The 27,619-nt window shown below is 41.9% G+C and overlaps 1 protein-coding gene across 2 annotated transcripts in view; it reads left to right on the top strand.

Annotated features, from left to right (window-relative positions):
• The window catches only part of TRPM3 (transient receptor potential cation channel subfamily M member 3), a 714,819-nt gene extending 698,536 nt beyond the window's left edge, over nt 1-16,283 (top strand). For both annotated transcript variants that reach the window (XM_075317925.1, XM_075317917.1), the window contains one exon: nt 8,153-16,283. In XM_075317925.1, coding sequence (XP_075174040.1) covers nt 8,153-9,575 — 1,423 coding nt within the window. In that variant the 3' untranslated portion in view covers nt 9,576-16,283. The remainder of the gene's footprint in view (nt 1-8,152) is intronic.
• The last annotated feature ends 11,336 nt before the right edge of the window (nt 16,284-27,619 follow it).

The following is a 27,619-nucleotide window of genomic DNA, read 5'->3' as shown; positions in this document are numbered from 1 at the left end:
GCTCGCTGGGTAATAAAGGGGTTAATACTAGCTTTGTATTTTCAGATGGTACTAAGCCCGAAATTCATGGTGTCACGCCAAAATAGACATGGCCACCATGAATTTCTAGGAAACACACAAAAAAGACACAACACAGAGAAAAATGAATTAGAGACTCCACCTTTATTATAAAAAAAATCCTTAGTCTGACGTAATCCACAGGGACAGCCATGTCAGCTTCATCACTCTGTACAGACACAGTCTATACACAGTGAGAAGCATGCACAGTGAGACGCAAAGAACAATGTCAACTCTGCTTCATCTTGTGCATAGACAGGCTATACACAGTGAGAAGCACAGAGAGCCACGTTATGTCTGCTACATAGTTCTGGTCAGAGCGATGCAGCAGGCTGACAGTGATGATTGCACTTACGTCTCGCAGTGCATCACCCCACTCTCCCGACAGCACCGCCTAAGCTGTGGAAATACATGCAGCTGAGCCGCTGCCGTCGGGAGATTGTGACACTTGCATCACGGCGTGCCAGGACCTGTGATGACGTCATACTCACGTGACCTGTCTGTAGCCAATGAGGTAATACAACATTCACACATGACTGGTCACATGGGTATGACATCACGGTCATGGCAGGCCCTTTTAGCCAGAGGTGCTTACCGGGGGGAACAGCAACGATCAGACGGACGCGTTAGCAGAAACGCCAGGAGAAAGAGTCTGCAGGACGTTGCAGGACCTGTAAAGGGTGCTTTACACGCTGCGACATCGCTACCGATATATCGTCAGGGTCACGTCGTTAGTGACGCATATCCGGCACCAGTAGCGACATCGCAACGTGTGACACCAAGGAGCGACCATCAACGATCGCAAAATCGTTCAAAAACGGTGATCGTTGACACGTCGCTCCTTTCCTTAATATCGCTGCTGCTACAGGTACGATGTTGTTCTTCGTTCCTGCGGCATCACACATCACTGTGTGACACCCCAGGAACGACAAACATCTCCTTACCTGCATCCACTGGCAATGCGTAAGGAAGGAGGTGGGCGGGATGTTACGTCCCGCTCATCCCCGCCCCTCCACTTCTATTGGCCGGCCGCTTAGTGACGTCGCGGTGACGTCGCTGTGACGTTGAACGCACCTCCTCCTTGAGGGAGGGATTGTTCGGCGGTCACAGCGACGTCGCTGCACATGTATGTGCGTGTGACGCTACCGTAGCAATAATGTTCGCTATGGTAGCAATCACCACATATCGCACCAACGACGGGGGCAGGTGCTATCGCGCTCGACATCGCTAGCAATCGCTAGCTATGTCGCAGCGTGTAAAGCACCCTTAAGTATGATCATAATGTTTGTTTAATAACATGCTTTTTTTTAACAACTCCTGGGCCCGAACGGTTACACGAACTGTAACACTGAAATCCCAGAAAGCTCGTGTTTGGGGTCGTGTGCACGAACACCATGTGTTCGGTACGGACACCGAACTTTACAGTTCAGGTTCGCCCATCCCTAATCATGACCAACACTGAAGAGAGCCTTTCTGTCGAATCCAACCAAAGGCAACATCTTGGTGGAGTGTACATGTGCTCTCTGGTCAGAAGTCAGACGTTATGTCACAAGCTCTCAATACAAGTCTAGGACAGCCAGAACGAGGCTCTCATAGACTCGTATTGATTTGTGACCTCCAGTGCACTCCATTAAACACTAGAGCTGCGTGCAGGTCACAAAGTGCCGGAGACCTACAGTACTTGAGCAATGCTAAAAACAAATTAAAATGCCGGAGGGGTAGTGGGGGTTAGATTTAAAGCATTACTCCAGTGCTGAAATTTAAAAAAACAAAATACTGGATTGTTGCTTTCAATAATACACTGAAATAGAGACCTCTGTAACAAGGTTCAGAAATGAACTAAAACCGCCTTTATTTTATAAAGGTCTCCATTTCAGTGTAGTATTCAAATATTCTGATTAACCCCTTCCCACCCGGCAATTTTCCGATATTTTTTTTCTCCCTTTCTTCCAAGAGCCATAACTTTTTTATTTTTCATCAATATAGCCATTTGAGGGCTTGTTTTTTGAAGGATGAGTTATACTTTTCAATGACACCATTCATTCTGCCACATATTGTATTGGAAAATGGGACAAAAATTCCAAGTGCGGTAAAATTGTAAAAAAAAAAAAAATGCAATTCCACAATGTGTTTTTGTTTTTTTATTTAACTTGTTCACTATATGGTAAAACTGACCTGGAAAAAAAAAATCAGAAATTTGTCAAAAAAAAGAATTGTGCTTTTGTCACCATAGCCATAGCGTTCTAATTTTTTGGTGTCTGGGGCTGTGTGATGGCCTATTTTTGTGTCCTGAGTTGATGTTTTTAATTATAACCTCTCTGGATAAACAGGATTCTTATTGCATTTTATTACAATGTTGCAGTGACCAAAAACCGATATTCTTGCATTTGGGGTTTTTTTCTCGTTACTCTCTTTACCGATTGGATGAATTTATTTTATATTTTGATAAATCTGGAATTTTTGAACACGGCGATGCCAAATACGTGTTTTGTTTTTTTATTTTATTTTCAATAGGGCAAAAGGGGGAGGTAAGGTGAACTTTTGTGTGTTTTTTTTTTTTAATTTTCCAAATTTTTAAAAACTTTTTATTTACACTTTGTCTTGTTTTTACTAGTCCTCTTAGGGGACTTGAAACTGACACTTTCCAATCACTTCTGCTTTTCAGAGCCATGCTTCAGCACCGTCCTGTACAGCAGAAACACTGATCTCCTGGGAATACCGGCGCTCAGCCAGCATTCACAGGAAGTTTGTCATGACAGTGACAAGGATCATCAGATTACCCCCAGCTGTTATGACAATCAGCACCCCATGATTACATCAGGGGACTCCCAATGGGGGTGGGGAATAGTTTCCTCCACACAGCAGCACATTAAATCCCGCTGCCAGAGATTGACAGCGGGAGTTAGCCAGATAACAAGCGCAAATGGTTCTTGGATCCAACCAAGCCTGTTAGCTGCATATGCTGAATGATCAGATCAGCTGGCATATACGGTGGAAATGTGGGTTCACCCCATAAGTCCACATTAAAGGGAAACACATCACCTATGACATACTGGTATGTAATAAGTTGAGAAGGGATTAAATAACCACTCCCGTTAATATTTTTTATTTCATTAAATCTGTGCAGATGTGTATATAGTGTAGTGTGAGTGTATTAATTAGAGATGAGTGATGTTCAAATCGAACCGTTCGCCAATTTCAAATTCGAGTTGTTTTGGGCGATGTTCGAGTTGTTCGACGAACTCGAACGATTTGCTTCACGTTCGACAGTTCGAGTTAATGTTCGATAACGGTTCGATCACCAAAAGAGTGGCTTTTCACAGTAAGGCTATGTGCACACGTTGTGTATTTGCATGCGTCCTGCGTCCCCAGCACAATCCCTCACTCTTTCCTACTTACCGATCAGCTGCACGGCTGTCAAAAAGCTCCAGCGGCTTTTCCTCTTTTGAAAATGGTTGCCGCTCATTATTCAATCTGGTATTCCCTGCTTTCCCCGCCCACCGACGCCCATGATTGGTTGCAGTCAGACACGCCCCATGCTGAGTGACAGCTGTCTCACTGCAACCAATCACAGCCGCCGACAGGTGGGTCTATATCGTGCAGTAAAATAAATAAATAAATAATTAAAAAAAAAACTGCGGTTCCCCCCAATTTTGATACCAGCCAAGATAAAGCCACACGGCTGGAGGCTCGTGTTGTCAGGATGGGGAGCCCACCACGCTACCAATATCAGCCAGCAGCCGCCCGGAATTGCCGCATCAATTAGATGCAACAGTCCCGGGACTCTACCCGGCTCATCCCGAATTGCCCTGGAGTGGTGGTAAAAGGTGTAATAAGGTTAGGTTAATCATGACAGGCATCTCCACCGAGATACCTTCCATGATTAACCTGTAGGTGAAAGTAAATAAATACACACAACGAAAAATCCTTTATTTTGAATAAAAGACAAAAAAACCCCTCTGTTACCACTTTATTAATCCCCAAACACACATGCAGGTCCGAAGTAATCCACACGAGCTTTCAGCTCTGCTACATGAACCTGACAGGGAGCGCCGTAGAACACAACCGTTCGGTGTCAACTCCACGCAGCAACTGAAGTGAGCCACGCTGTCACTGGAGACTTCACTCAGGTAGTGCCTCCGTGTGTGCGGGGATGATGTGTGCGGTAGTGCTTGTGTGTGCGGTGATGATGATGTGTGCGGTAGTGCCGGGGTGTGTGCAGTGATGATGATGTGTGTGGTAGTGCTGGGGTGTGTGAGGGGATGATGATGGAGGCGGTACTGCCGGGGTGAGTGTGGGGATGATGATGGGGGCGGTACTGCCGGGGTGGGTGCGATGATGATGATTGGTGCGGTACTGCCGGGGTGTGTGCGGTGATGATGATGAGTGTGGTAGTATCGGGGTGTGTGCGGTGATGATGATGAGTGCGGTAGTGTTGGGGTGTGTGCGGTGATGATGATGAGTGCACGGTAGTGTCAGGGTGTGTGCGGGGATGATGATAGGTGCGGTACTGCCGGGGTGTGTGCGGTGATGATGATGAGTGCGGTAGTACCGGGGGGTTTACGGTGATGATGATGAGTGCGGTAGTGTCAGGGTGTGTGCGGGGATGTCGATGGGGTCAGTAGTGTCGGGGTGTGTGTGGGGATGATGTGTGCAGTAGTATCGGGGTGTGTGCGGGGATGATGATGAGTGCGCGGTAGTGTCAGGGTGTGTGCGGGGATGAAAATAGGTGCGGTACTGCCGGGGTGTGTGCGGTGATGATGATGAATGTGGTAGTACCGGGGTGTGTGCGGTGATGATGATGAGTGCGGTAGTGTCAGGGTGTGTGCGGGAATGTTGTCGATGGGGTCGGTAGTGTCGTGGTATGTGCGGGGATGATGATGTTTGCGGTAGTATTGGGGTTTGTGCGGGGATGATGATGTTTGTGGTAGTGTCGGGGTGTGTGCGGTGATGGTCTCTCTCTCTCTACTCTCTCCTCTCTCACTTCTCTCTCTCTTCTCTCCTCTCTCTCTCTCTTCTCTCTCTCTTCTCTCTCTCATCTCTCTCTCTTCTCTCTCCTCTCTCCTCTCTCTCTCCTCTCTCTCACCTCTCTCTCTCCTCTCTCTTCTCTCTCTCTCTTCTCTCGCTCACTCTCTTCTCTATCTCCTCTCTTCTCTCTCTCTTCTCTCTCTTCTCTCCTCTCTTCTCTCTCTTCTCTTTCTCTCTCCTCTCTCTCTCTCTCTTCTCTGTCCTCTCTCCCTCTCCTCTTTCTTTCTCTCCTCTCTCTCTCGTCTCTCTCTTCTCTCTCCTCTCTCTCTCCTCTCTCTCTCCCCTCTCTTCTCTCTCCTCTCCTCTTCTCTCCTCTCTTCTTATTTCTCTCTCCCCTCTCTCTCCCCTCTCTCTCCCCTCTCTCTCCTCTCTCTCTCTCCTCTCTCTCTCCTCTGTCTCTCCTCTCTTCTTTCTCCTCTATTCTCTCTCCTCTCTCTCAGACCTAGCGATGATCAGCTGATGCGGTCACCTGACGGAATCAGCTGACACTATAAGTCGAGCGGTGAGGTCAGCTTTTTACTGCCCGGCCGGCTAAACTATCAGCTGATGCCGTCGGACGGGAGTCTGCACAGAAGTGTGTAGTTTGGGGTTTTTTTTGCACTGATACATCAGCTGATTGTATAAAAGCCGTTTATACAATCAGCTGATGTGTCATGTGATTCAGGCCCTTGAACCTGACACATCATCAGATCGCTTTGCCTTTCAGCAAACCGATCAGATGATATTGGATCCGGACTGGACGGCGCGGGACCCTTGACCCAGGATTGCTGCGGAGGGGCGTTCTTTATTTCAATCAGTGCAATGCAGTCTAATGCAGTCTAATCACTCAGTGAGTGAACAGAGGCTGCAAGTTGGTAAGCGGTGACGTCACCGCTGCCACCGTTGCAATAGTAACCTGACAGGCGGGTTACTATAGCAATGGTGATCTCCGATCACCTGATTCCCGGCGCTGCTATTCACCAGCTGTGGCATCCAGTCCCTGCATGTGGACTGGCTCTGTAAAGAGCACCGACATGCAGGAACGGGGAGCCAAGCATGTGCCCAAGCATCTCGCCGGTACATGGAGATGCTCGAGCACCGCGTACCAGAGTGATGCACTGACAGGACCTAGCATGACATCATAGCCATGTGACCAGTCTGTAGCCAATGAGATAATACACACGTGACTGGTCACATGCTATGACGTCACGGAAGGGCCTATTATCAGTGCTGATTACCGGGAGGGCACAGTGATGACCTGAAGTAGAAACGGCGGGAGACAGAGTCTGCAGGACGCGTCGCCGGGACCTGTAAGTATAATGACAATGTTTATTATTAACTGTATATGTATATGTATAATGTGTTTGGATGTGTTTGTGTTTGCCTGCCATTGTTTTCAATGGGGTTCAAAGGTGTTCGTCGAACGTGCGACGAACACACCCGCCGTTCGCCGAACCGAACTCGAACACTAGGGGGGTGGCTCATCTCTAGTATTAATATACTCACGTACTGGCGCTATCTCCTGTATACACTGCCACTCTGCTTTGCTTCTGAGTGACGTCAGGTCTCCAGACTTTCTGGATCACTATATGCACGATGCACAAGTCAGAGGTCTCTTTTACAATGTAAGCCTATGAAGGCACGTGCTGACATGACATAGGCTTACATTGTAAAAATAATTTTGTGGCAATGGGAAGCACAGCTTGACCCGGAGGATCTGAAGATCAATGACATTACTGAGAAGAGGAGAAGAACAGCACTCATTTTTAGCTCTGTTTTCTAGACATTTTAGATAACTGACTAACATGTTGTAAAAGTAAAGTATAGAAACATACAAGACCATTTTAGATGTTTAAATCATTATTTAAACTTCATCTTGATACTAAAACTTTTAAGTATCAAGCATGCATAATCTGTCTATGATTAGCTGAAATATTTAAATAATTAAAAATGTTGATTCTACATACAGGTACCATTTTCTATGTAATGTAAAAAATGAAATATTTAAAACCTATCCAGTAGATTGGTATAGTTCCTAAATAATAAAACTGCATTGCTTTAATGAAATCCCCAAATTCTCTCTCAAGTTACATAGTTACTAGAGATGATCATATTCGACGAATAGGTCGCCGCTATTCGACTATTTGCGAATATTCGATGCCCAATGTAAGTCTATAGGAAACCCGAATAGTTGCCGAATAGCAAATATTGGGGCTTCCCATAGACTTACATTGCGCATGGAATATTTGCATAGTGGTGACCTATTCGTCGAATATTCTCAAAGCCGAATATTGCTGAATATTTGTGATGTTCGATCACCCCTAGTAGTTACCTTTCAATATGCTTTATCATTTAAATTCTCTTATCTTGTTTTCAATTTCAATATTGTTCTTGCCATTAGTACCTTGCATAATCGGACCATTTTAGAATCTCTACTCTTATTGACATTTTATAAAGATGGAAGTGCCTTTCAATGTAAAAGATGTAAAGATGACTACTATTTTCTCTGTCCTCCCAAATATTTTGATAATTGCCAAGTGCAACATTTCCCCTACCATAAGCTTTCCCCAAAAATGTTTAGGTTCCAAGCTGTTTTACGGTTTTTTTTCACCCAGTAATGGAAATACTAACAAATAACAATGCCTCTATAGAACCTTAAACATACATGTCCTTCTCCTTTTTAATAATAGCTAATATATTTATTTAAATGCCGTAGCTGAAGTTTTCATATTGACTGACAGTAGACAAGCTCTGAAAGCCAGCATTTGCAATTAGAGGGATAAATTGAATTTTATCAACAATGTAAGAATTGTATTGAAATGCTTTTACTAGACTGCAGAATAATACTGAGGACAGATGTAATCTATTTAATAAAAGTGGAATTCTTATTTATACTTATTTTGATTTTGCATGAATGGGTACATTATCTGTCGACAAGAATTTAGATCTAAAAAGTCTGATACATGTTCTCCATGAAACACTCCTTCAGTAAAGTAATTTAGATAATAATAATAAGCTGTATGTTGCTGATGTTATATTTCATGTTGTTCGCTCTGATTAAGTCTATAATTTTACTTTATTTACTTAGAGTGGAAAATATGTCCATGCGCCTTGAGGAAGTAAATGAACGGGAACATTTCATGAAGGCATCACTTCAAACAGTAGATATAAGACTTGCTCAGCTTGAAGAGATGTTGGGAAGAATGGTTACAGCCATGGAAAAGCTTTCTGGAGTCGAAAGAGTAGAGACAACTAAACCAAGATCTAGAACTTCCTCAGATTGTACTGATGCAGCCTATATAATAAGGCAAAGCAGTTTTAACAGCCAAGAAGGGAATACTTACAAATTACATGATATTATAGACCCGGTTGGAGAAGAACCATTGTCTCCTACATCTCCAACACTTATGCCTCGAATGAGAAGTCAATCGTTTTATGCAACAAACTTAAAGGACAAAAGTGGGTTGGAAAAATTTGAAGGTTTTTTTAAAGAGAGGACAGTAAGTCTGCACAGAGCTATAAGCTCACATTCCATATCGAAAGATATGAAACCTCCATCTTCCCCACTTAATTCTTTGTCAGTAGCTCCAAACTCTAGAAGGCCTTCCTCCTGCATAGATATATATGTTTCAGCTATGGATGAGGCACAGTTTGGTATAGACTGTGGAGAAAGCTCAATGAATGTTGGATGTGGCGATCAACATGCTGATGGAGCAGGTCGAGGCTGTAGTTCCTTTTCCCATTGTGGCAGTGGTTGTAGTCGCAATCCTAGTTATGAGGAGGGAACAACAATGGACACAATTGGGTATCTTCCAGAGCATACAAGTTTGCTAAGTGGACCAAATCCCTGGGATCTAGACCCTCCTATGTACCATACATTAGAGCGATCAAAAAGCAGTCGTTTACTTGCCACAACTCCTTTTGTTTTAGAGGAGACACCAATTGTAAAATCTCAAAGCTTTATGTTTTCTCCATCCAAAAGCTATTATAGTAATCTTTGTGTACCTGTAAAGTCTGCAGAATACACAAGTATTACAGACTGTATTGACACCAGATGTGTGAACAACACTCCGCAGGCCACTGCAGAGAGGTCAACATCTCCAGGATGTGTCCGAGAAAAAGTAGAAGATATTAGTGGTTGTCATCCAGAAAGAGAAGCTGAACTTAGTCATCCAAGTTCGGATAATGAAGAACCTGACACAGAAGGAAAAAGCAAATGTTTTCCTTCTCATGAAAGTTCAACTTCAAAAACATTCTTGAATAACTTATCATTCCCGAAAATAGAAAGGGCAAATAGTTATTCTGCAGAGGAGCCCAATGTGTTGTACCAACACGCAAAGAAGAGTTATTCAATAAGTGATAAACTTGATAGGCAGCGTAACACTACAAGCCTTAGAAATCCATTCCAAAGGAGTAAGTCATCGAGGCCTGAAAGTCGAGGTGACACCTTATCCATGAGGAGACTCTCAAAAACATCAGCCTTCCGTAGTTTTGAAAGCAAACATAGTTAGTGCTAATTTTTTTTCCTTTGGATGAATAATTGTTTAACAGTTGCCCAACCACAGCATTTTTTTCACAATACCGTGACCTCACAATGTGGAACATGGACAGAAACCACCACCAACCACTTGCCAAGCAATCACTTTGTTAAATTTGGCAGCAAAATAGCTTCTAATTTTTAGTAAGACGCATTCATACGTAAGGATTTGGACAAGATAATATGATTCATGTAATTCAGCATCTGTATTAAGCCTCTTTTCAAGGTTTTTGTTCTTCTAAATTGAAATGTTGAGTTCATCATATGAGGTCTCCTGATTTCACGGGAGGCGTTTAATAATTTGCACGCCGCAGAGGGACCTTTCTATTGGAGCACACACTGTATAAAATGTACTTGATATCTCTTGTGTTTACTCTTTGTTCAGAAGCCTCTCTTGTCCTGTTCAATGTATTCCACAACAGGAGCTCTCAGGTCTGAATCTTGCTCTGCCAACAACGCTGTTGATCATGACCGAAGGAACAAACATGACAACATAATTGTGGCATGATTACCGGCCTGTCTGTTCCGTATTAGCTTCCAGTGCCACATGACCGTGCGTCCTATTCTTTTTTTTACAATGAGAAAAACTAAAAGGAAAATATGCCTTTTGTATCACAAATAAGGAAAGAAAGTTATTCTATCAAATATATATCCAAATAAACTTTTTGTGTTTCATGGGCATTCTAGCACAGTCAAGCAAGCTCAGGATGAATGTAATTTTATGGTGTAATGTAATATCTATTTTTTTACAATGTGTTGTCAATGCAGTTGCCTCAGTAAACGCATGCTTAAAAAGCTGTGATAATATGACGATACATGTTTGTGCGAGAAGTATGGTATGCTAACCTTCACTGTTTTGTTTCAGTGGTTTTTGTTTTTCTATGGTAGGTTCTGTATTTTGCAATCACTGCCAGTTTATATCATTGTTAAGGTGCCGACACTCCAAGATGAAAAAAAGACAATGAAAAGAATATTTGTGCTTACTTTTCCTTTTAAATATTTTAAATATGGAATTTTCATTAATTTTACATGAATGCAGTGTAGTGGACAAATGTAAATATATTTTTTATGATTACTGTCATAGGGCAGAACATTTTTTTTTTCTTGGCACTTCACATAAAACATAAATGAGAATGTTTTCTGTGTCCCTCACACTCAACTGTCAAAAGGGAATATAATAGGGCAATAATACACTTTGTGAATTTTGAGAAGAGGATCATCCTATCGTGATTTGGAAACATGTTTCTCAGAAAAAAAACCCGTATCCTTCCTTATGAACGGTGTGTTTCCCTATGCAACATGCAGTTTGCAAGTTGGGTATACTATAGAATGTGTACGTGTAATACAAGCTTGGATCGTACACTTTATTTTTAAATGTTAAAGATCTATATATTTCAAAAAGAGCTGTACTTAACTAATTACCAAAATAATTAATATACGTCATGTAAGAAGATTCAGCTTCCAATCAAACTCTTTCCTTTATCCAAAGGTCTTGAATTATTAGGGAAATCGGAAGCTCAGAGTACATTTACATCAGGAGTAAACTTGATGTATGATTGTTACGTTGAGACCGAACTAGGAACTATTTGGTTTGGTTACATTCAATCCCGTTACAATTGCACTTTACTCAAATGGTTTTTCAACTTTTAATTGAAACTAGAGATGAGAAGACCCGTGTATGTTTGGGTTTGCCGGGTTCGGCCAGACTTTAGTTAAAAGGTTGTTTTGTGACCCAGACTTGACCTGAACTTGTCCCGGACCTCAAACCCCTTATAAGTCAATGGGAACCCAAACTTATGGGCTTAACTCAAGTAACGAGTATAATAAAAGTCAATGATTCGGCAGTTTGACTCTTTGCCCACAAACAGCCAGCCATAAACTGAGCATTTGCGGGGGAGGGTGGGATGTTTTTGGGTTTTCTTTTTTAATACACAGCATCCGAAAATGTTCTTGTTACCACTAGTGAGAGCAATTCAAAGACTTGAAGTGGCTCTCACTGAGCAAAGCACCAGGCGTACCTGAGCTCCCCGATGCTCAATCGAGTGGTTGGCTTATGGACAGCACCCGAATTCGGACACAGACTTTTTTTAAAAGTTTGTGCTCGGGTTTGAGCCCCAGACATCCAGTGTTATGTAAAAACCCTGAACTTTACAGAGCATGTTCGCTCATCTCTATTTGAAACACTACTTTCTAAATTGGCACTGCCATATTAGACAATATCAATGGGGGGATCCGCACAAAGATCATGGAAGGGCAAAGGGGAAGGAAAACAAGTACAAGGCCCTACAATTCCACTTTACATTACCCAGGACTTACAAGGTTGGGAACATTTAGGTTTCACACTATGGAGCTCTCTTTCCTCTTTAGAGACATTGAGAAATTACAACTTACTAGACTTTGGCTGATAATATTTACCTGATACCAAATTTACCCTTATGAATTTTTATTTTTCTTATTACCCTTATGATAGGCCATCAATAGATCCGTGGGAGTCTGACTTGGCACTGCTTGGCAATCAGTATCAGCCATGGCTCCTTTATTGTTTATCTTGCTCTGTAATGCACAGTGCCATACTTTTAGTAGTTGTATACTATACCAATGTATAAGGTATTTTTATACCAGTGATACATATGAAGGAAATCCATTGCATACTGTTATGCACTGATCAATAGTCATTATTGGTACTGGCATAAGTCTAGTGCATGCAACTCCATCCAGAAAAGAGAGAATATAACTTGTAAATTGATTCTTGAGTAAATGCACAGGGTTCAGTCTTAAATCCTATTTGTAGATGATGTGGTTAGTGTTCATATACTGGACAAGTAGAAACTACTGCAGAATATAAAGGATAGATGTGTTATATCCTCTTCTACATACACAAACCTCATCCTCTCTGATACTTTTGTGGTCACTGCCAATATTTGTGAAAAGTGCTAGTCACATATCTACAATGGACTGCTGTTCAAAAAACAGAATACATGTATAAAGTGGCAAAAACATAGTCCTTTATCAAATATGGTCACAACGATTGAAAAAACCATAAGGATTAAGTCTGGCATAACCCAGAGCGCTAATCACATTATTCATGTATTCTTTCTATTATTTATTTTGCATACTCATTATTCATTCAGATGACATTGAAATACTATATTCAGATAATTACATTTATTTCCCTAATGCTATGAACAATAAACTATTGTTTTTGTGCATGGTTATCTGTTTGCAGTGGATTTCCTATTGATTTCTTAAAATTGGTGGCCAATCCTAAAAATAGTCTATCGATTTTAAAGAACTGAATTCCAATAATGATTTTTTTTAATTCCTGAAATAATGTATAATTGTGCATCAACTAAAAGTATCTCGCCAACCATAAAACTGTCCCTGTTACCCAAACCATTCTGTATTTATCAGGCTAATTAAATGTGGCACAAAAAAAATGGGCATCTTGCCGAAAAGTCACAGCTACCACACTACACTGTGAGAAATAAAGATTTCCAGAACTAACTGTAAATGTTATAATTCTAGATTATTTAAAAGGTACAAAGAAGACAGAAATAGTATGGGAAACATCCCAAACCATAATATCATATTGTAATTGGCCGGAAAACATTGCATTTTCAGACCATAGACTAGAACTTTAACATTATGTTTCCTGTAAATGTTTGAGAATTATGTTTCTCCTTATATCATAATAACATGATACTTTACCAGACATACACAGGTCAATACAGTAACTTATGGACCTTGTATGATGTAGATAGGTAGAGCTCTTCAAATGACTAGAAAAGTACCGTATTTTTTGTTTTATAAGATGCACCAGATTATAAGGTGCACCTCAAATTTAGACTAAAAAAAAAGGGAAAAAAAAAAATGGGGTCAGTTTTATAATCCAGTGGTGTCTTACCAGAGGGGGAGCTGCAGCAGTGGTGGAGCAGGGTCACAGGAGGCAGAGGCGGTGCTAGAGTAGGGCAATGCGGCAGGCGGTGCGGCAGGTGTCCCGGATGCTTGCTGCGGGCACTGTGAGGCAGGAGGAACATCCAGAAACTATTAGCGGTGCAGGCTTCAAAGAAATGGCACCTAGAGTCTGCGCGTGTGCAGATTGAGCTTTCGGCTCAATGACAAGCCAAGATCTCATCTGCGAACGCACCACTTCCGGGCACCATTTTCTTTAAGTCCACTGCAGGGAGATCAATGGGCCAGAGGCGGGACATGCACAGATGAGATCTTGAGCCGAGTGCTCCATCTGAACATGCGCCGACTCCGGGCACCATTATTTGAAGTCTGGGCCGCCAACATTTTCAGATTAGCTGCCAGGGCTGGCACCTACCTCATCGCCCTGCATCACAGCACAGCTCACTGCCCGCAGCACAGAGCAATACCTGCAGTAAGCTTACAGCACAGTGCACTGCCCGCAGCATCTCCCCTGCCTCTTGTGATCCCGTCTCCACCAGCCCCAGCACCAGCTTCATTCGGATTATAAGACACATCCCTCATTTTCCTCCCAAATTTGTGCACAGAAAAGTGCGTGGAAAAATACAGCATATTATGAAACAACTGGGTTTACCTTTTAGATCCTTGTGAAATATATTTATCGATATTCCTTTTCAAGATGTTTCTTAGCTTAGAACATTGCCATTTCCTACCCAAAATTAAAATTTGAGGGCTATAATGTATACTATAGAGATGAGTTATTGTAAAATATGCTAACCAAAGGACTGACCTTGTAGAGGAATGACAGATGTGTTTTTACAGGGTGAAATTCCAAGCAGGTAAGCAAAAATCACAGGTTGGACATATAGGGGCAGTTATTGCAAGAAAACAGATTACTGATATGAGGCTATTGAGAAATGAACCTCTTTATGAAATGGAGTCCATATGTCAAGCTTGGTTTATGTTCGGAGTAGAAAGTAGGAAGGCAGATTGAATGCTTAAGCATAAACGCACAATTGTAGCACAGCACCTTGGTAAATAGCGTGTAGTAATTTATGAAAGCAGTGGGAAATCACAGCTACTATTCCCTCTGTCCTTTGTTCACATATTACTATTATTTAATTGCGCAGCGGTAGAAATTCCATTTTTATTTTTAGTATTTGATTAAAAAAAGCTTTGCCTTCAAATCATTTCAGTAAATCCAAGACTTGCAGGTCAGCAGAGACACCAATCACTGTTGTGGTCATATATCCACGTAGGGCAGAAATGAAGTCATGGCTCCCGCACACCGGCATACCTCTATAAAACAGCTTGCCATCACCTTAACATCACTAGATAATATCTAGCTGGCATGTTAGTTGGAACAGACTTTAATAAAAGTGCATTGTTGGTATATAGAGAATGCTTTATCTGCCTATTGGCATCAGGTATTGATAGTAAGCATTTCTTTATAATAGATAAGGCAAAACTGAAGACAACCATTCTTCTAGTTTTAAAGGCTTTAATAACCATAAAGGTTTATGGTAGTGGTGTATCTACTGGGGGTTCAGAAGTAGCAATTACATTCAGGTCTTGTGACTAGGAGACCCAAGGGTCCCTAAGCCATAAACGAAGTCACCAGCAATAGCACATCATTGATGAAGATTGTATATTGGGCACAGGAGCTCCAAGTTATCATTTAGGTTAAATAAAATGATAATGCAGATTACATTGATACTTTTTTGAAGAAATGGATGTTCTCACTCTTCAGGAATCACCCATTGACATTATAGGCTAATGAGACCTAAGTGCAGTGCGGCTGGACGCTGAATTTTCTCTTCTGCTGCCATTCTGGGTATTTGCTAAAACATATACTTGCCTCTGGTTTTTGACTGATGGGTCATTGCTTTTTCAGTGACCGGACTCCTCTGGACAAAATATCACACATGTGGTATCATTGCCAGACGCAGCGCATGTGCAGATCGATTTCTTGGCTCAATTACATCATGTGACAGTTACTGCACATGCACCTCCCATGGCAATAGCGGCGCATGCTGGACATTTTGACAGATGACATCATTGCCAGGGGAGGCGTATGTGGAGTAACTTCCACATGATGTAATTGAGTCAAGAAATTGATATGTGCATGCTCTGCGTAAATGACAACAGCTACATGACATTTTGACAACTGAAAAAAACGGAGGCTGGCTGAGGAGCTAGTGAATACCCAGATTGGCAGAAGACCAAGTGCAGTGTCCTGCCCTACTGCACTTACATCTCATTAACATACAACTTCAACGGCTGATTACTGAAGAACAAGAAGACAGATGTTTTCAACATAGGTGTCAATGCAATCTGCATTAAAGCGCCATTACAGTGATGTCTTTACCTTACAATCTAAAATCCCGCTGACAGGTCCTCTTTTAATAGAGCTGCAAATTTCTCTTGGTTTACGTGCAGGTCCATCACCAAACTGTAATGGTCTTATGTCTGAATGTGGTCTATTATAGCGGTGGTCTCAAATAAATGGTTGTCCATGTAATACAAGGTGGCTCAAGTCTGGCAGTACAGGAGTCACTCTCATACTATAATTCAGCAATTCTCCATTCTGGCATAGGATGATTGACAGCGTATGTCCTCATAACTTATAAGACAACTTCTTTATTGATAAATGAAAAAATGAAGACACCAACCTTGAAATTTTAACTCTTTACATTCTTGTTTGTTGGTTTTAGAAGAATTACCATAAAAAGCCAAAGAAAGGAAAGTTGGCACTCACGCAACTGCTTAGAATTAAGTGATTTATTTCATCCAATGGAAGCAGAAAAGTGAGGAAGGGGAGGATTTGGGGAGCAGGCGGACGACGGCTGCCATTTCACATGGTGGTCGCGCAAAACGGGTTCTAGAGGACCCATAGAAGCGCGGCCGTCCATGCAAAATGTCAGCCGTTGTCCATCTGCTCGATGCATCCTCCCTTTCCCCATTGTTCTGTTTCCATTGGATGAAATAAATCACTTGGTTCTAAGCAATAGGGTGAGTGACAACCTTTCTTTCTTTGACTTTTTACGGTAATAGTTTTAACACTTTTTACTTGGCTGAGCAACCCCATGACTCTTACCTCCATCACAGCTTCCTGTTTATGCTGTTATAATGGCTGCAATCGGTTGTCTTTAGTGCTGGACACTTTTTCAATTTAGTTTAGAAGAATCTCTGGCTATTATAACTATGAATATTGAGTGTATACTGTATATACATATATGTATATATACTCATACGTGATACCAAAACATTCATTACAAATTAAGTAATCCCAATAGCACAGGTTATGTTATTCCAAAATATACACGATATCTGTCGAAATGAATAATGATTTTGGCATAGCAAGCGAGCTATATTATATGATTGGACAGCTGTTGACAAATGTTCAGTCATTTTCTGACAACGTTATTAGAACCCCATGTGCTCTAAAGGTGATCCCGTGCAGATGGTTTGCTACAAAGCAATAATGTTGTCAGAGTAAGAATAGTATAAGATAGGAAATTGTTTGCACAAGACAAGACCAGATAGTTTGCCAGAAACAATGTAGTTGTAATTTTGTATAGGGACAAGTACATCTGTACAAAAAAAGTTTAATAAAGATACCACAATTGTTAAATTCTGATATTAAATAATAGTGCAAATATGGTCTTAAAAAAGTATATTTTTAAATGTATTTATCTATTTATTCATGTATTTTCTTATTTTCACAAAAATATAAGAGACATAATTATTTAATCATGAGATAATTAAAAGTACTAAAAATGACAGCTTCATATTTTCCAAAAAGATAAATAGATATTCATTAGAAAACATGTCACCTATTGACACGGATTCTGGTGTGGATTAGCAAAAACATTTCCAAAGCTTCATAAGTTTGTTGAATTGAAGGCCTATAATTTTAATGAAAAATAAAAAACTGACAGCACTTCCTAACAGACAAATGTTAACAGGTGTAAATCAAACATGAAATATCCCATACTCTATCACATATACAGCTGCACCCTGAGACGCTAAGGTACGCAAATATTGAATATAGAAATTTGGGCATGCATTAGAGCTAAGCAATTAAATTTAAAAAGTGTTAAGTGTCTCAATTTTTAAATTTATTTCCTTAGTAGTAATGCATGTTAAAATTCCTATATTTGATGTTTGCATATCTTATCATCTCAGGGTGCAGCTGTATATTTGTTAAGGCCCAGTCACACACAACGACTTACCAGCGATCCCGAAAATGATGCGAACTGATAGGGATCGTAGGTAAGTCGCTGGGAGGTCGCAGGTGAGATGTCACACAGTCAGATCTTACCAGCGATGCCGGAACAATACAGGTCGCAGTAGCGACCTGTATAACGATCTCAGCAGTCACTGTGATCCTGTCACACAGTGTCAAACACAGCGATGTGTCCTGCCCAGCAGGACATCGCCTTTGAAGAAAATGGCCTGAACCATTCTGCAATGACTAGAGATCTCACAGCAGGGGCCTGATCGCTGGTAGATGTCACACATAACAAGATGGCTAACGGGATCGCTACTGCGTCACGGAAACTGTGACTCAGCTGCGATCTCGCTAGCGATCTCGTTATGTGTGACGGTACCTTTAGAGTATATTTTGTGTTTGGTTTGCACTTGTTCACATTTGTCTGTTAGGAAATGCCGTCAGTTTTTTTGTTTTAGATTATAGGTTGATGCCTTCTGACAGACTCCTTCCACCAAATTAAGGTGATTTTTAATTTCCTATTAGCAGGGTCCTTCCCACCCATAAAATTGGAGGCTCTTCAGCTCGGAAAGAGGCATTTAGATAAGGACCCAGCAAAGAGAGGTACGCCTTGATGCTGGCTGCTGGGCCCACATAAAACTGGCCTTTTTATGGTCTGTCTCAATTTTTAAATTTATTTCCTTAGCAGTAATACATGCCCAAATTCCTATATTCAATGTTTGCATGCCTTACCGTCTCAGAGTGCAGCTATATATTTGTTAGAATATAAGTTTAATGAGTCCTATAAGGACAGCAGATATACATACTAGGTCCTATGCATAAAATAAGTGTATATTCAAGGACAGGTCTCTTCAGATAATGAAATGACATACAATTTAATTATGCTAAATATATTAGAAGCATATAATATATTCTAGTGTCTTTATATTACGTAGGAGGGGAGTGTATGGATCTTTTCGGACATGTCAGTACAGACACTTATATTAGCTGGGAATTTACAGGCATCCCTAAAATTACTTAACAGTCCAGCTTGAGTTTGAGTAAATACCAGACAAGACCAAGTACATTAGGAAAGATATTGTTTTTATTTTTGTTAAAATATAAATCATACTGAAAAATTTACTTGTTTTATCTACAGAGACATTGCAAAGTAAAATTTATACAAGTAGTCTCATATCCAAATTTATATAACATAATTTAAAAAATATATTTTTTTTAGGCTTAAAGGGAACCTGACATCAGAAAATTGAATATTAAGCTAATACCAGACTATTGCAGTCAATTACTTGATAATTATAATGCTGTTTGAAACTAAACTATATGATAGTGGTTTTGTTATACCTATAAAATAAAAACTTGCTTCCGTGAGTGGAAAACCATTTCCCTGAGTCATCAGGGCTGTTCGGTATACTGGTCCGAGTCACCAAGTCATGGTCTGCAAAAATGTCCTTTCCCTTTGATTGATCGCTCCAGCCAGGTGACTTCGACGCCGTCATCTTTAAAATTAAGGTCAGACACTTGTATGATTGTGGCTCTGGACATCTCTGTCATGTACAGTGGGCTTGTTGAGTTTCAGGTGTATACACCTCGCCTCACTGCGCAGGACAGAGACGTTCTAAGCCCGAACCCAACAAGACATTTTTACTTCATAACTATAACAAAACTACTACATATATATAATTTATCTACAAAGATCATTGTACTTATCACATAAGTGCCCACAAGAGAATTGGATTAACTTAATAGGTAATATTCTGTCTATTCGTTTTCAACTTGTATGAACATTTATGTTGCATTTTAGTTGAATTTCTTGTTTTTTTCAAATGCAATATGATTTTAACTTTAATTTCTGGTGTCTTTAAATTCATATATGGGCCATGATGACTTGATACTGTGTAGAGTATATACTCTCTATATACATATAATATAACAAATATAGTGTGCATCGAACAAGTGTTGTTTAAATCACTCTGAATCAGGCTAATTGGTGAAATCAATGTTAATTTTCTCTTCTTCTTACTAATTTGAGAAAGGTTTCTTTCCTCTGACATGCTCAGTAAAAGGCACTTGTGCTTTTTCTGTCAGAGTACATAATAGTAAGACCAAAAAAAATGTAAAACAATCATTTGTCTTGGGCATCTGTGAACTAAAAAGTTCTCAGGAAAAAGATTACCTCAATGGTTTTTGTTTTTCATTCTACAAAATACCAAAAGGAAATGATCCGTATCATGCCAATGAAATGCTTTTTGAGTTGTTAATGTGGGTAATAGAATCAATGAATAAAGCAGTTTTTACATATATATATATATATATATATATATATATATATATTATGTCACTAAGGTATTGCAATGAGAATAGTAGTGGCTACTCTTATCCAAGCTTGTGTCTGGTATTGGGAATTCCATGAGGTTGAGAGGCAGAACCAGACACAGTCCATTGACCAGAATGGCAACGTTTCAATGCTTCTAGAATTTTCTTCTAATCGCATATATCCTCTTAATATCAAGAACAGTAGTTCACTTATCAATTATTTTATATCCTTAGTACATGGCCTTGAACGATTGTTTTTTTTCAAATTACGGCTCTAAATACAAGAAATGCACTTTGAAACTTTGTAAGCTGAAACATAAAATAAACCACATTTCTATTAACCGTAGACCAAAACTACTTCTTTGTTCGACAACAAATAGGCATAAAATAGGTGCCAGATGTTTATATACAAAGGAAAGAGGGGAATCTGCTACCATATTCTCTAAGAAGCTGATATTAAACATAAAAAATGACCGTCAATATAGGACCTCATACACACTGCATCAGTACCGTATTTTTCGGACTATAAGACGCACCGGACTATAAGACGCACCCTGGTTTTAGAGGAGGAAAATGGGAAAATAAAACTTTAAGCAAAAAATGTGGTCATGACACACTGTTATGGGGCGAGGATCTGCTGCTGACACTGTTATGGGGGTAATGTCCCCAAATTCTCTACTAAGGTACCCCATCCTGGTAATGATCCTCCTGCCTTGTATATGATCCTGCTATAAACCCCCATCCTGCTCATATACTCCCATCCTGTTCATATACCCCCATCCTGTTCATATACCCCCCATCCTGTTCACATACCCCCCATCCTGCTCATATTCCCCCATCCATCCTGTTCATATACTTCCATCCTGTTCATATACCCCCATCCTGTTCATATACTTCCATCCTGTTCATATACCCCCATCCTGTTCATATACCCCCATCCTGTTCATATACCCCCCATCCTGTTCACATACCCCCCATCCTGTTCATATACCCCCATCCTGCCTGCTCATATACTCCCATCCTCCTATATGCCCCCATCATGCTCATATACCATCCTGGTATATGGCCTGTATCCTATAGCACAGAGAAAAAAATAAACGTTTATACTCACCTTTTCCTCACTCCGTCCAGCACCGATCATATCTTCCTCTCACCGGCAATGACCTGCGTGTGTGGAGCCGTTCCCCTGCAGCACGCGATGTCTTCCTGTCTGTGCCGATCAGCTGACCAGCTCAGCACAGATCAGCTGACCGGCACAGACAGGAAGACATCGCGTGCAGCAGGGGGGCGGCTCCACACACGGGGACGGGTGAGTGTACTGATTCACTGCACCCCGCGCTGGTAATGACGCTCGGGGGGCAGTGAATACAGCCGCACATGATCACTCCAGGCTGTAATTGCCAGGGGTGATCATGCGGTCGGCTCTTTGCTATGCGCGCGTCCCCGCTCGTCCTCCCGCCCACCTGTCAGTGCCGGCTTCAGCGCTGAGAGATGGGCGGGAGGATGGGCGTGCATACGTAATGAGCGGGCCCACGTGGTCACGGCAGGTGCTGCTGCTGCCTGCTCGTGCCCCCGATGACCCGCAGCACCCTCATTCCCAGCCGCAGCCTTATAGTCAGACCATAAGACGCACCCCCAACTTTCCCCCAACATTTGGGGGAAAAAAAGTGCGTCTTATGGTCCGAAAAATACGGTATATTATCTACAATAAGTATATAATATGGCCTACCATGGAACATGGCACAATATTTGTATGAAATTAGTAGCACACGTAGGTGCCATATTACAACTGTGGAAAACTCAGAACGCCCATGTATATAAAGCCTTAATCTTGTGTTTTTAGTGGCTATGTCCGCAATGGAAATTTTTTATTTTACCCAATCCTAGACCTGGATTCAAAAATAGTCTAACCAATCAGTGCTCATAATAAAGAAAAACTATGCTAGAATTTTCCAAAAGAAAATTTAATCATCCTTTGACAACTTGTTCTAAAATTGGGACCACATATCTAATATTGTGTGTAACATTCTCATGTTGTAATAATAGTCCTTATGTCATGAAATATCAGCAAGGGAATAAAAGAAAAGAGCTGTTGTATGTGGGTGACAGATGTGACAGGATGAGCTATCGGCCATTCAGCGTGTGCTCAATCATAACGTGTTGAGTCAATGACTATGGAGTAATGCTTCAAGGTATGAGTGTCTTGTTCTCCGGGCCATAGACAAGGAGAACCTTTGCTGCTACTGCTGTCTGGAACAGTGTTTGCAATACTATTTCATAGAAGATAACTAGGATTTTATTTATACATATTATAATGATCAATAGGTTTTAAGAAAAAGGGAATGGAGGATGTATTAAAGGCATCCCCTGACAATATTTCTAGCTGTTTGTTGTGTTGAATAGCTACATGTAATGTACATATGCAGTTATTCCACAGAGCAGTCCGTGCCATGTGTATAATATTGCTCTCAATATGCTGTAACATATGACTGTGGCAAGCTGTAAACTGCTTCATGGAATGACTGTGTAAATATAGAAATATTTTACGGAGAATGACTTTGAAATGGTTTACTGGATTCACAATGCACTTTTAGGTTGTGTGTTTAGAGATAAATAATATCGCTGTAGACATTTCGGGACTTTATGTAACAAATGTTTTGCAATAAAAGGATGTGTTTAAAATGTTCTCAGTGTCTGAGGCTTATTAATTTATTGCGTAGTAATAAACAATATTGTGACACAAGTTCTTACTTTTCTTCTCTGTGTGACCCAGACCACCACAAAGACTTTTTCAGTTGTGACTCGATAATGCCCCTGATAGTACTGTTAGGCATTGACCAAACAATAATAATAGCCCAGTACCCTAATTGTGCCACCTTTTCATTATTAGGCTCCAAACAGTAACATTGCCACCTTGTGCCCCAAAAAGTATAATTGTTCCCTATGTCTCCCCACATCGCACAGAGTTTTGCCATTTCAACAACTTGGGGAAGGTGGCATATTGCAGTCTCAACCTTGTGCCACCTATCTCAGGCTTAGATGTATGTGGCAGACTACAGTTAATACTAATATAAAAAGACTGACCAGCATATCCACTAGGTGTGAACAGGTGCACACTGAAAATTCAACAAAGTTACAAAAATATGTACAGCAGCACTGAGAAAATCTGAAATATGTACATGAAAAATATGAATTTTGGTACTGCATTACTTCTATTGGAAAAAATGAGATACTTGGTTTACAAATTGGACAATTTGTGTAAGCCCGACAGCCAACGACAAGAGGTATGCCTTGTTGTTAGCTGTTGGGCTTACATAAATTGGCCAATTTGGAAACCAAATATCTCATTTTTTCCAATAGCAGCAATGCATTGCCAAAATTACTATATTCATGGTTACATATTTTAGCTTTTCAAAGTGCTGCTGTACATATTTTTGAGACTACAGAGAATGATTGGACAGAGAGCCAATGACTCCCTGCTTCTCTGTTATTTTCATCTATATCTTAGTTCAGAAAAGAGTTGAAATCTCTCTGGGAATCGAGAGGAAGAAAAGATGCGGCAATATCTGAGAGTAGCAGATGTTTAACAAAGGTGAAATAGGTGAATCAATTTGCCCTTACCGAAATGTGTTGGTGTTCAAGCATATAATAAAGCCATTCTCAGGTACTAGTTGGACAGGGGCAGCTGAACCGGTGTGTTGTGGTGGAATCCTCCAGTAGAATAGAGAAGAACATAAAAGTTGATCACCGGTGGTAGCACTACTCGGTCCTCAGTTACAAAGCTATTAAAATTGAATATTATTCCAGTGGTATAAAAAGTGTTTTAATAAAAAATAATATAAAAGTACCAAACAGCAAGTTTCAGCTAAAAAGCCTTCTTCAGGTTCGGGCTATTTTAATGCCCTGAGACCTAGTGGGAAGGTCTGCCGGAAAAATGCTTGACTTTCCCATTGAGTTCCATCATACTCGTTACTCTAGGCAAGCACCCGAGCAGCCTGATTTGCTCGATTTGAGTACTGAAAGGCGTTATACGGCACTTTTCTATTGTTTTTTTTAAAACTCTTTTTATATCAATGGGATATTATTCCATCTTAATATCTTTGTTACTGTGGATGGAGTAGCACTACCACCGGTGATCGACTTTTAGTTCTGAAAAAGCTATTACATCTTAGCAGGCATTCACCTGCTAAGACATTCAGTGTATCTTTCCCCTCATGTGCTTAGATTAAGATTGGCATATGACTGTCGCTCTTAAGTAAATGCCCCACTTTTTCATGATTCAAAGTTATTTTTATTGAACTTTATTAAAGAATGTTTCAGTTTTTTGGTAAATATTGGATCAGTAATTTTTAGGATGACCATCCTATGCCAGTGTTTCTTTTCACTACGTTCAGGCTCCCAAACATTTAAAAACATATGTGCAAAGATATTTTATAATGTCCTTGTAAAGTCAGCAGCTGTACAGAAATCAAGCTGCTGCAGGAGCTGGGAGCCAGCCGAAACTCTCCATATAGAGGGGAAAGAGGTATACATAGTGCTGTGTTTACAGTTAAGGGTTCAGGAATGAGGTTTCTTCCTCCCGTCTGAGCAATCGCAGGATCGTTGGCCACCAACAAGGTGCAGGAATAGTTGGGTTTTAGTGGCGCCAGATTAGCTCCAGCTCTACAGTGCACTCCAGGGGCTGAATAAGCCATAAAAAAAGATGGAATACTGAAATGCCCCATGTCGTCTTTTATGACCTTATACAATATTAAAGTAAGTATGAAATAAAAGAATAAGTAAAGACAAAACAAGAAAAATGAAAAAATATTCAGTAAATACAAAAAAAAAATAAAACTAATCATATTTCTTTTTTCTTCTTTACAGCCAAAACATAAAAGGTATATAAAAATTATACAAAAAGAGGCGTAAATTGAGTTCTTAAGAAAATATGCTGGGTAATGAACTAGCTAAATGGCCCAAGCTTGACCTGGCTAAGACATGACCAGCTGAGGGAGGATTCTCCGGTCATGATGTCTGTGTAACCAAACCCCCTTATCCTCTAAAATTAAACACACGGACTGCATGCGACTTGGTTCAAATGGCCACAGCAGCCTTTTTATTGCCTATTGTTTTACAGACTAGTACCTTAGGGACGCCGTCCAACGGGCGACCCAAAACAACCACATAACGGTAACAATAGACAATAACATTTACAATACCCCCCGGGGTAGGCCCAGTCCACTACTACTACTCCCCCTGTCCCCGGCCGCAACACACCGACCCAGAGACGAGGTGCCAATCACCCACGGATTGACCCCCACACTTTGGCAGAACCCCGTGCCTGCCACATCCCGGAAACCGAGAGCCACCATACCAAGACAATGACTCCCGGTCCAGCCACCAATCACTTCCAAACCTCTGGACCAGACCTACCCCCACCGCTACTGTGACAAAAGGTATCCCAACTACCCAAAAACATCTCCCACATGACAACACAAAGGGAGGGTGGGCGGGGATCGTTCGGCGTCCGGAAACAGAAGAGGAGGTAACTCCTTCCTCTCCCAGCTAACCCTTTCCCTGCTCCTCCTCTTCCTCCCCGGCTAAAACCATCCCCCAAAGCCATATTAGGCCTATACCACTGTCCCTATTAACCCATCACTCCCTACCTCCCCCTTGGTCATGTCGCCCCTCCCCCCAAGTGGGTCCGTGGCTTTCTTGACCAGCTGAGGGAGGATTCTCCGGTCATGATGTCTGTGTAACCAAACCCCCTTATCCTCTAAAATTAAACACACGGACTGCATGCGACTTGGTTCAAATGGCCACAGCAGCCTTTTTATTGCCTATTGTTTTACAGACTAGTACCTTAGGGACGCCGTCCAACGGGCGACCCAAAACAACCACATAACGGTAACAATAGACAATAACATTTACAATACCCCCCGGGGTAGGCCCAGTCCACTACTACTACTCCCCCTGTCCCCGGCCGCAACACACCGACCCAGAGACGAGGTGCCAATCACCCACGGATTGACCCCCACACTTTGGCAGAACCCCGTGCCTGCCACATCCCGGAAACCGAGAGCCACCATACCAAGACAATGACTCCCGGTCCAGCCACCAATCACTTCCAAACCTCTGGACCAGACCTACCCCCACCGCCACAGGACAGACCACGTGACACCTTACGTGGCCTGGACCCGCCACACACCAAAAGCACGCTCCACACCATCCTGCAGACCCAACGCCCATAAATCCAGACCGACCTCGTTGAGGTGCACACCATCACCCCTCCGAAATCGCCAATCAGCCGGCTCCAAATCCCTGTGCCGTACCACAATCCCACCATTCCTGGTCACAAACCTAGCCACTACCCTATTCACCTGGGCCCTGGCCTTATTAACCTTCTCCACCGACCGAGCCCCTCTCCATGCCAACCTGGTCACTATGTCAGACCATACGACCAGCAAACCAGGATACCGCTTCCACAACTGCAGTAAATCAATCTTTATGTCTCGGATCAAATCCCGCGACGCCCTGGCACCAAGATCATTACCCCCCACATGCAATACCAGCACATCCGGGGGCCGCTCAACTTTACAATGGAAACGAAATTCCGGGACCACCCTGCCCCACTCCATGCCCCGAACTCCGATCCATCGAACAGTCGCCTGCGCACGATCCAAACCCAGCTGTCGACCATTCGGGCGGACCTCCGCCCGACGGGCACCCCAAAATACGAAGGAGTGCCCCAAGATCCAGATCAGGCACTTCCCTATAACAAATAAAACAAAACGAAAATATCAAAACCAATAACAGCACAACCACCAACACATCAAAAAACACCCCTTTCCTCAAACCTTCCGCACGTAACCAAAGTCCCATGATGCTACAACAACTGCGGTCTCACATACCGCCGAAAACAAGAAGATTCCCATCTACCAATACGCTTTACCACCTCATCTCCAAGCCCCCAACGGGCTGCCTCCGTTGCTGCACCAATTGGGAATGAATGCGACCCGAATTCCTCCGGGCGCTCCCCCGCGTTACGTAGACTTAGCCGCAGCACCGCCACAAACTGAAACCTCGACAAAACGACCCATTCAAATGCCGCAACAACGGGCCAGGTAAGCCGCCCCTCACGGCCATAAATCTCTCGACTACACGCACAGGGCACAATTCCTCTCCTGGAACCGCATATAACACCACCAATCTACCACGGCCCAGCTGATCCATTTTTGACCGGCGAATCCGGCACTCCACCTGACTACTGCTCACTTGCACGTCCTCAAACATCAAACCACCACCCGTCACCCTGGACGGGCTCACCAGCTCGCCTATCCGGAACGCCCCATAAAAAGCGAGACCGAAAGCCGTTGTAAATAGAACCGTCTCGTACACAGACTCACAAATGCCGCTCAGGCCACCCACCATCCGTCTCAACAACCAAACGATACAGGGCGCCTCTTGCCCTTCTCCCGTACGCCACGGCGAAAGCCCCGCAAAGCCTGACGAACCCGAAAATCCTGTGAAACATCACGCTCCCCTCTCATTTTTAACCA

Source organism: Anomaloglossus baeobatrachus, chromosome 1 (assembly GCF_048569485.1).
Source record: "Anomaloglossus baeobatrachus isolate aAnoBae1 chromosome 1, aAnoBae1.hap1, whole genome shotgun sequence".
NCBI classification, from domain to species: Eukaryota; Metazoa; Chordata; class Amphibia; order Anura; family Aromobatidae; genus Anomaloglossus; species Anomaloglossus baeobatrachus.
This window is presented reverse-complemented; position numbering and strand designations above follow the sequence as displayed.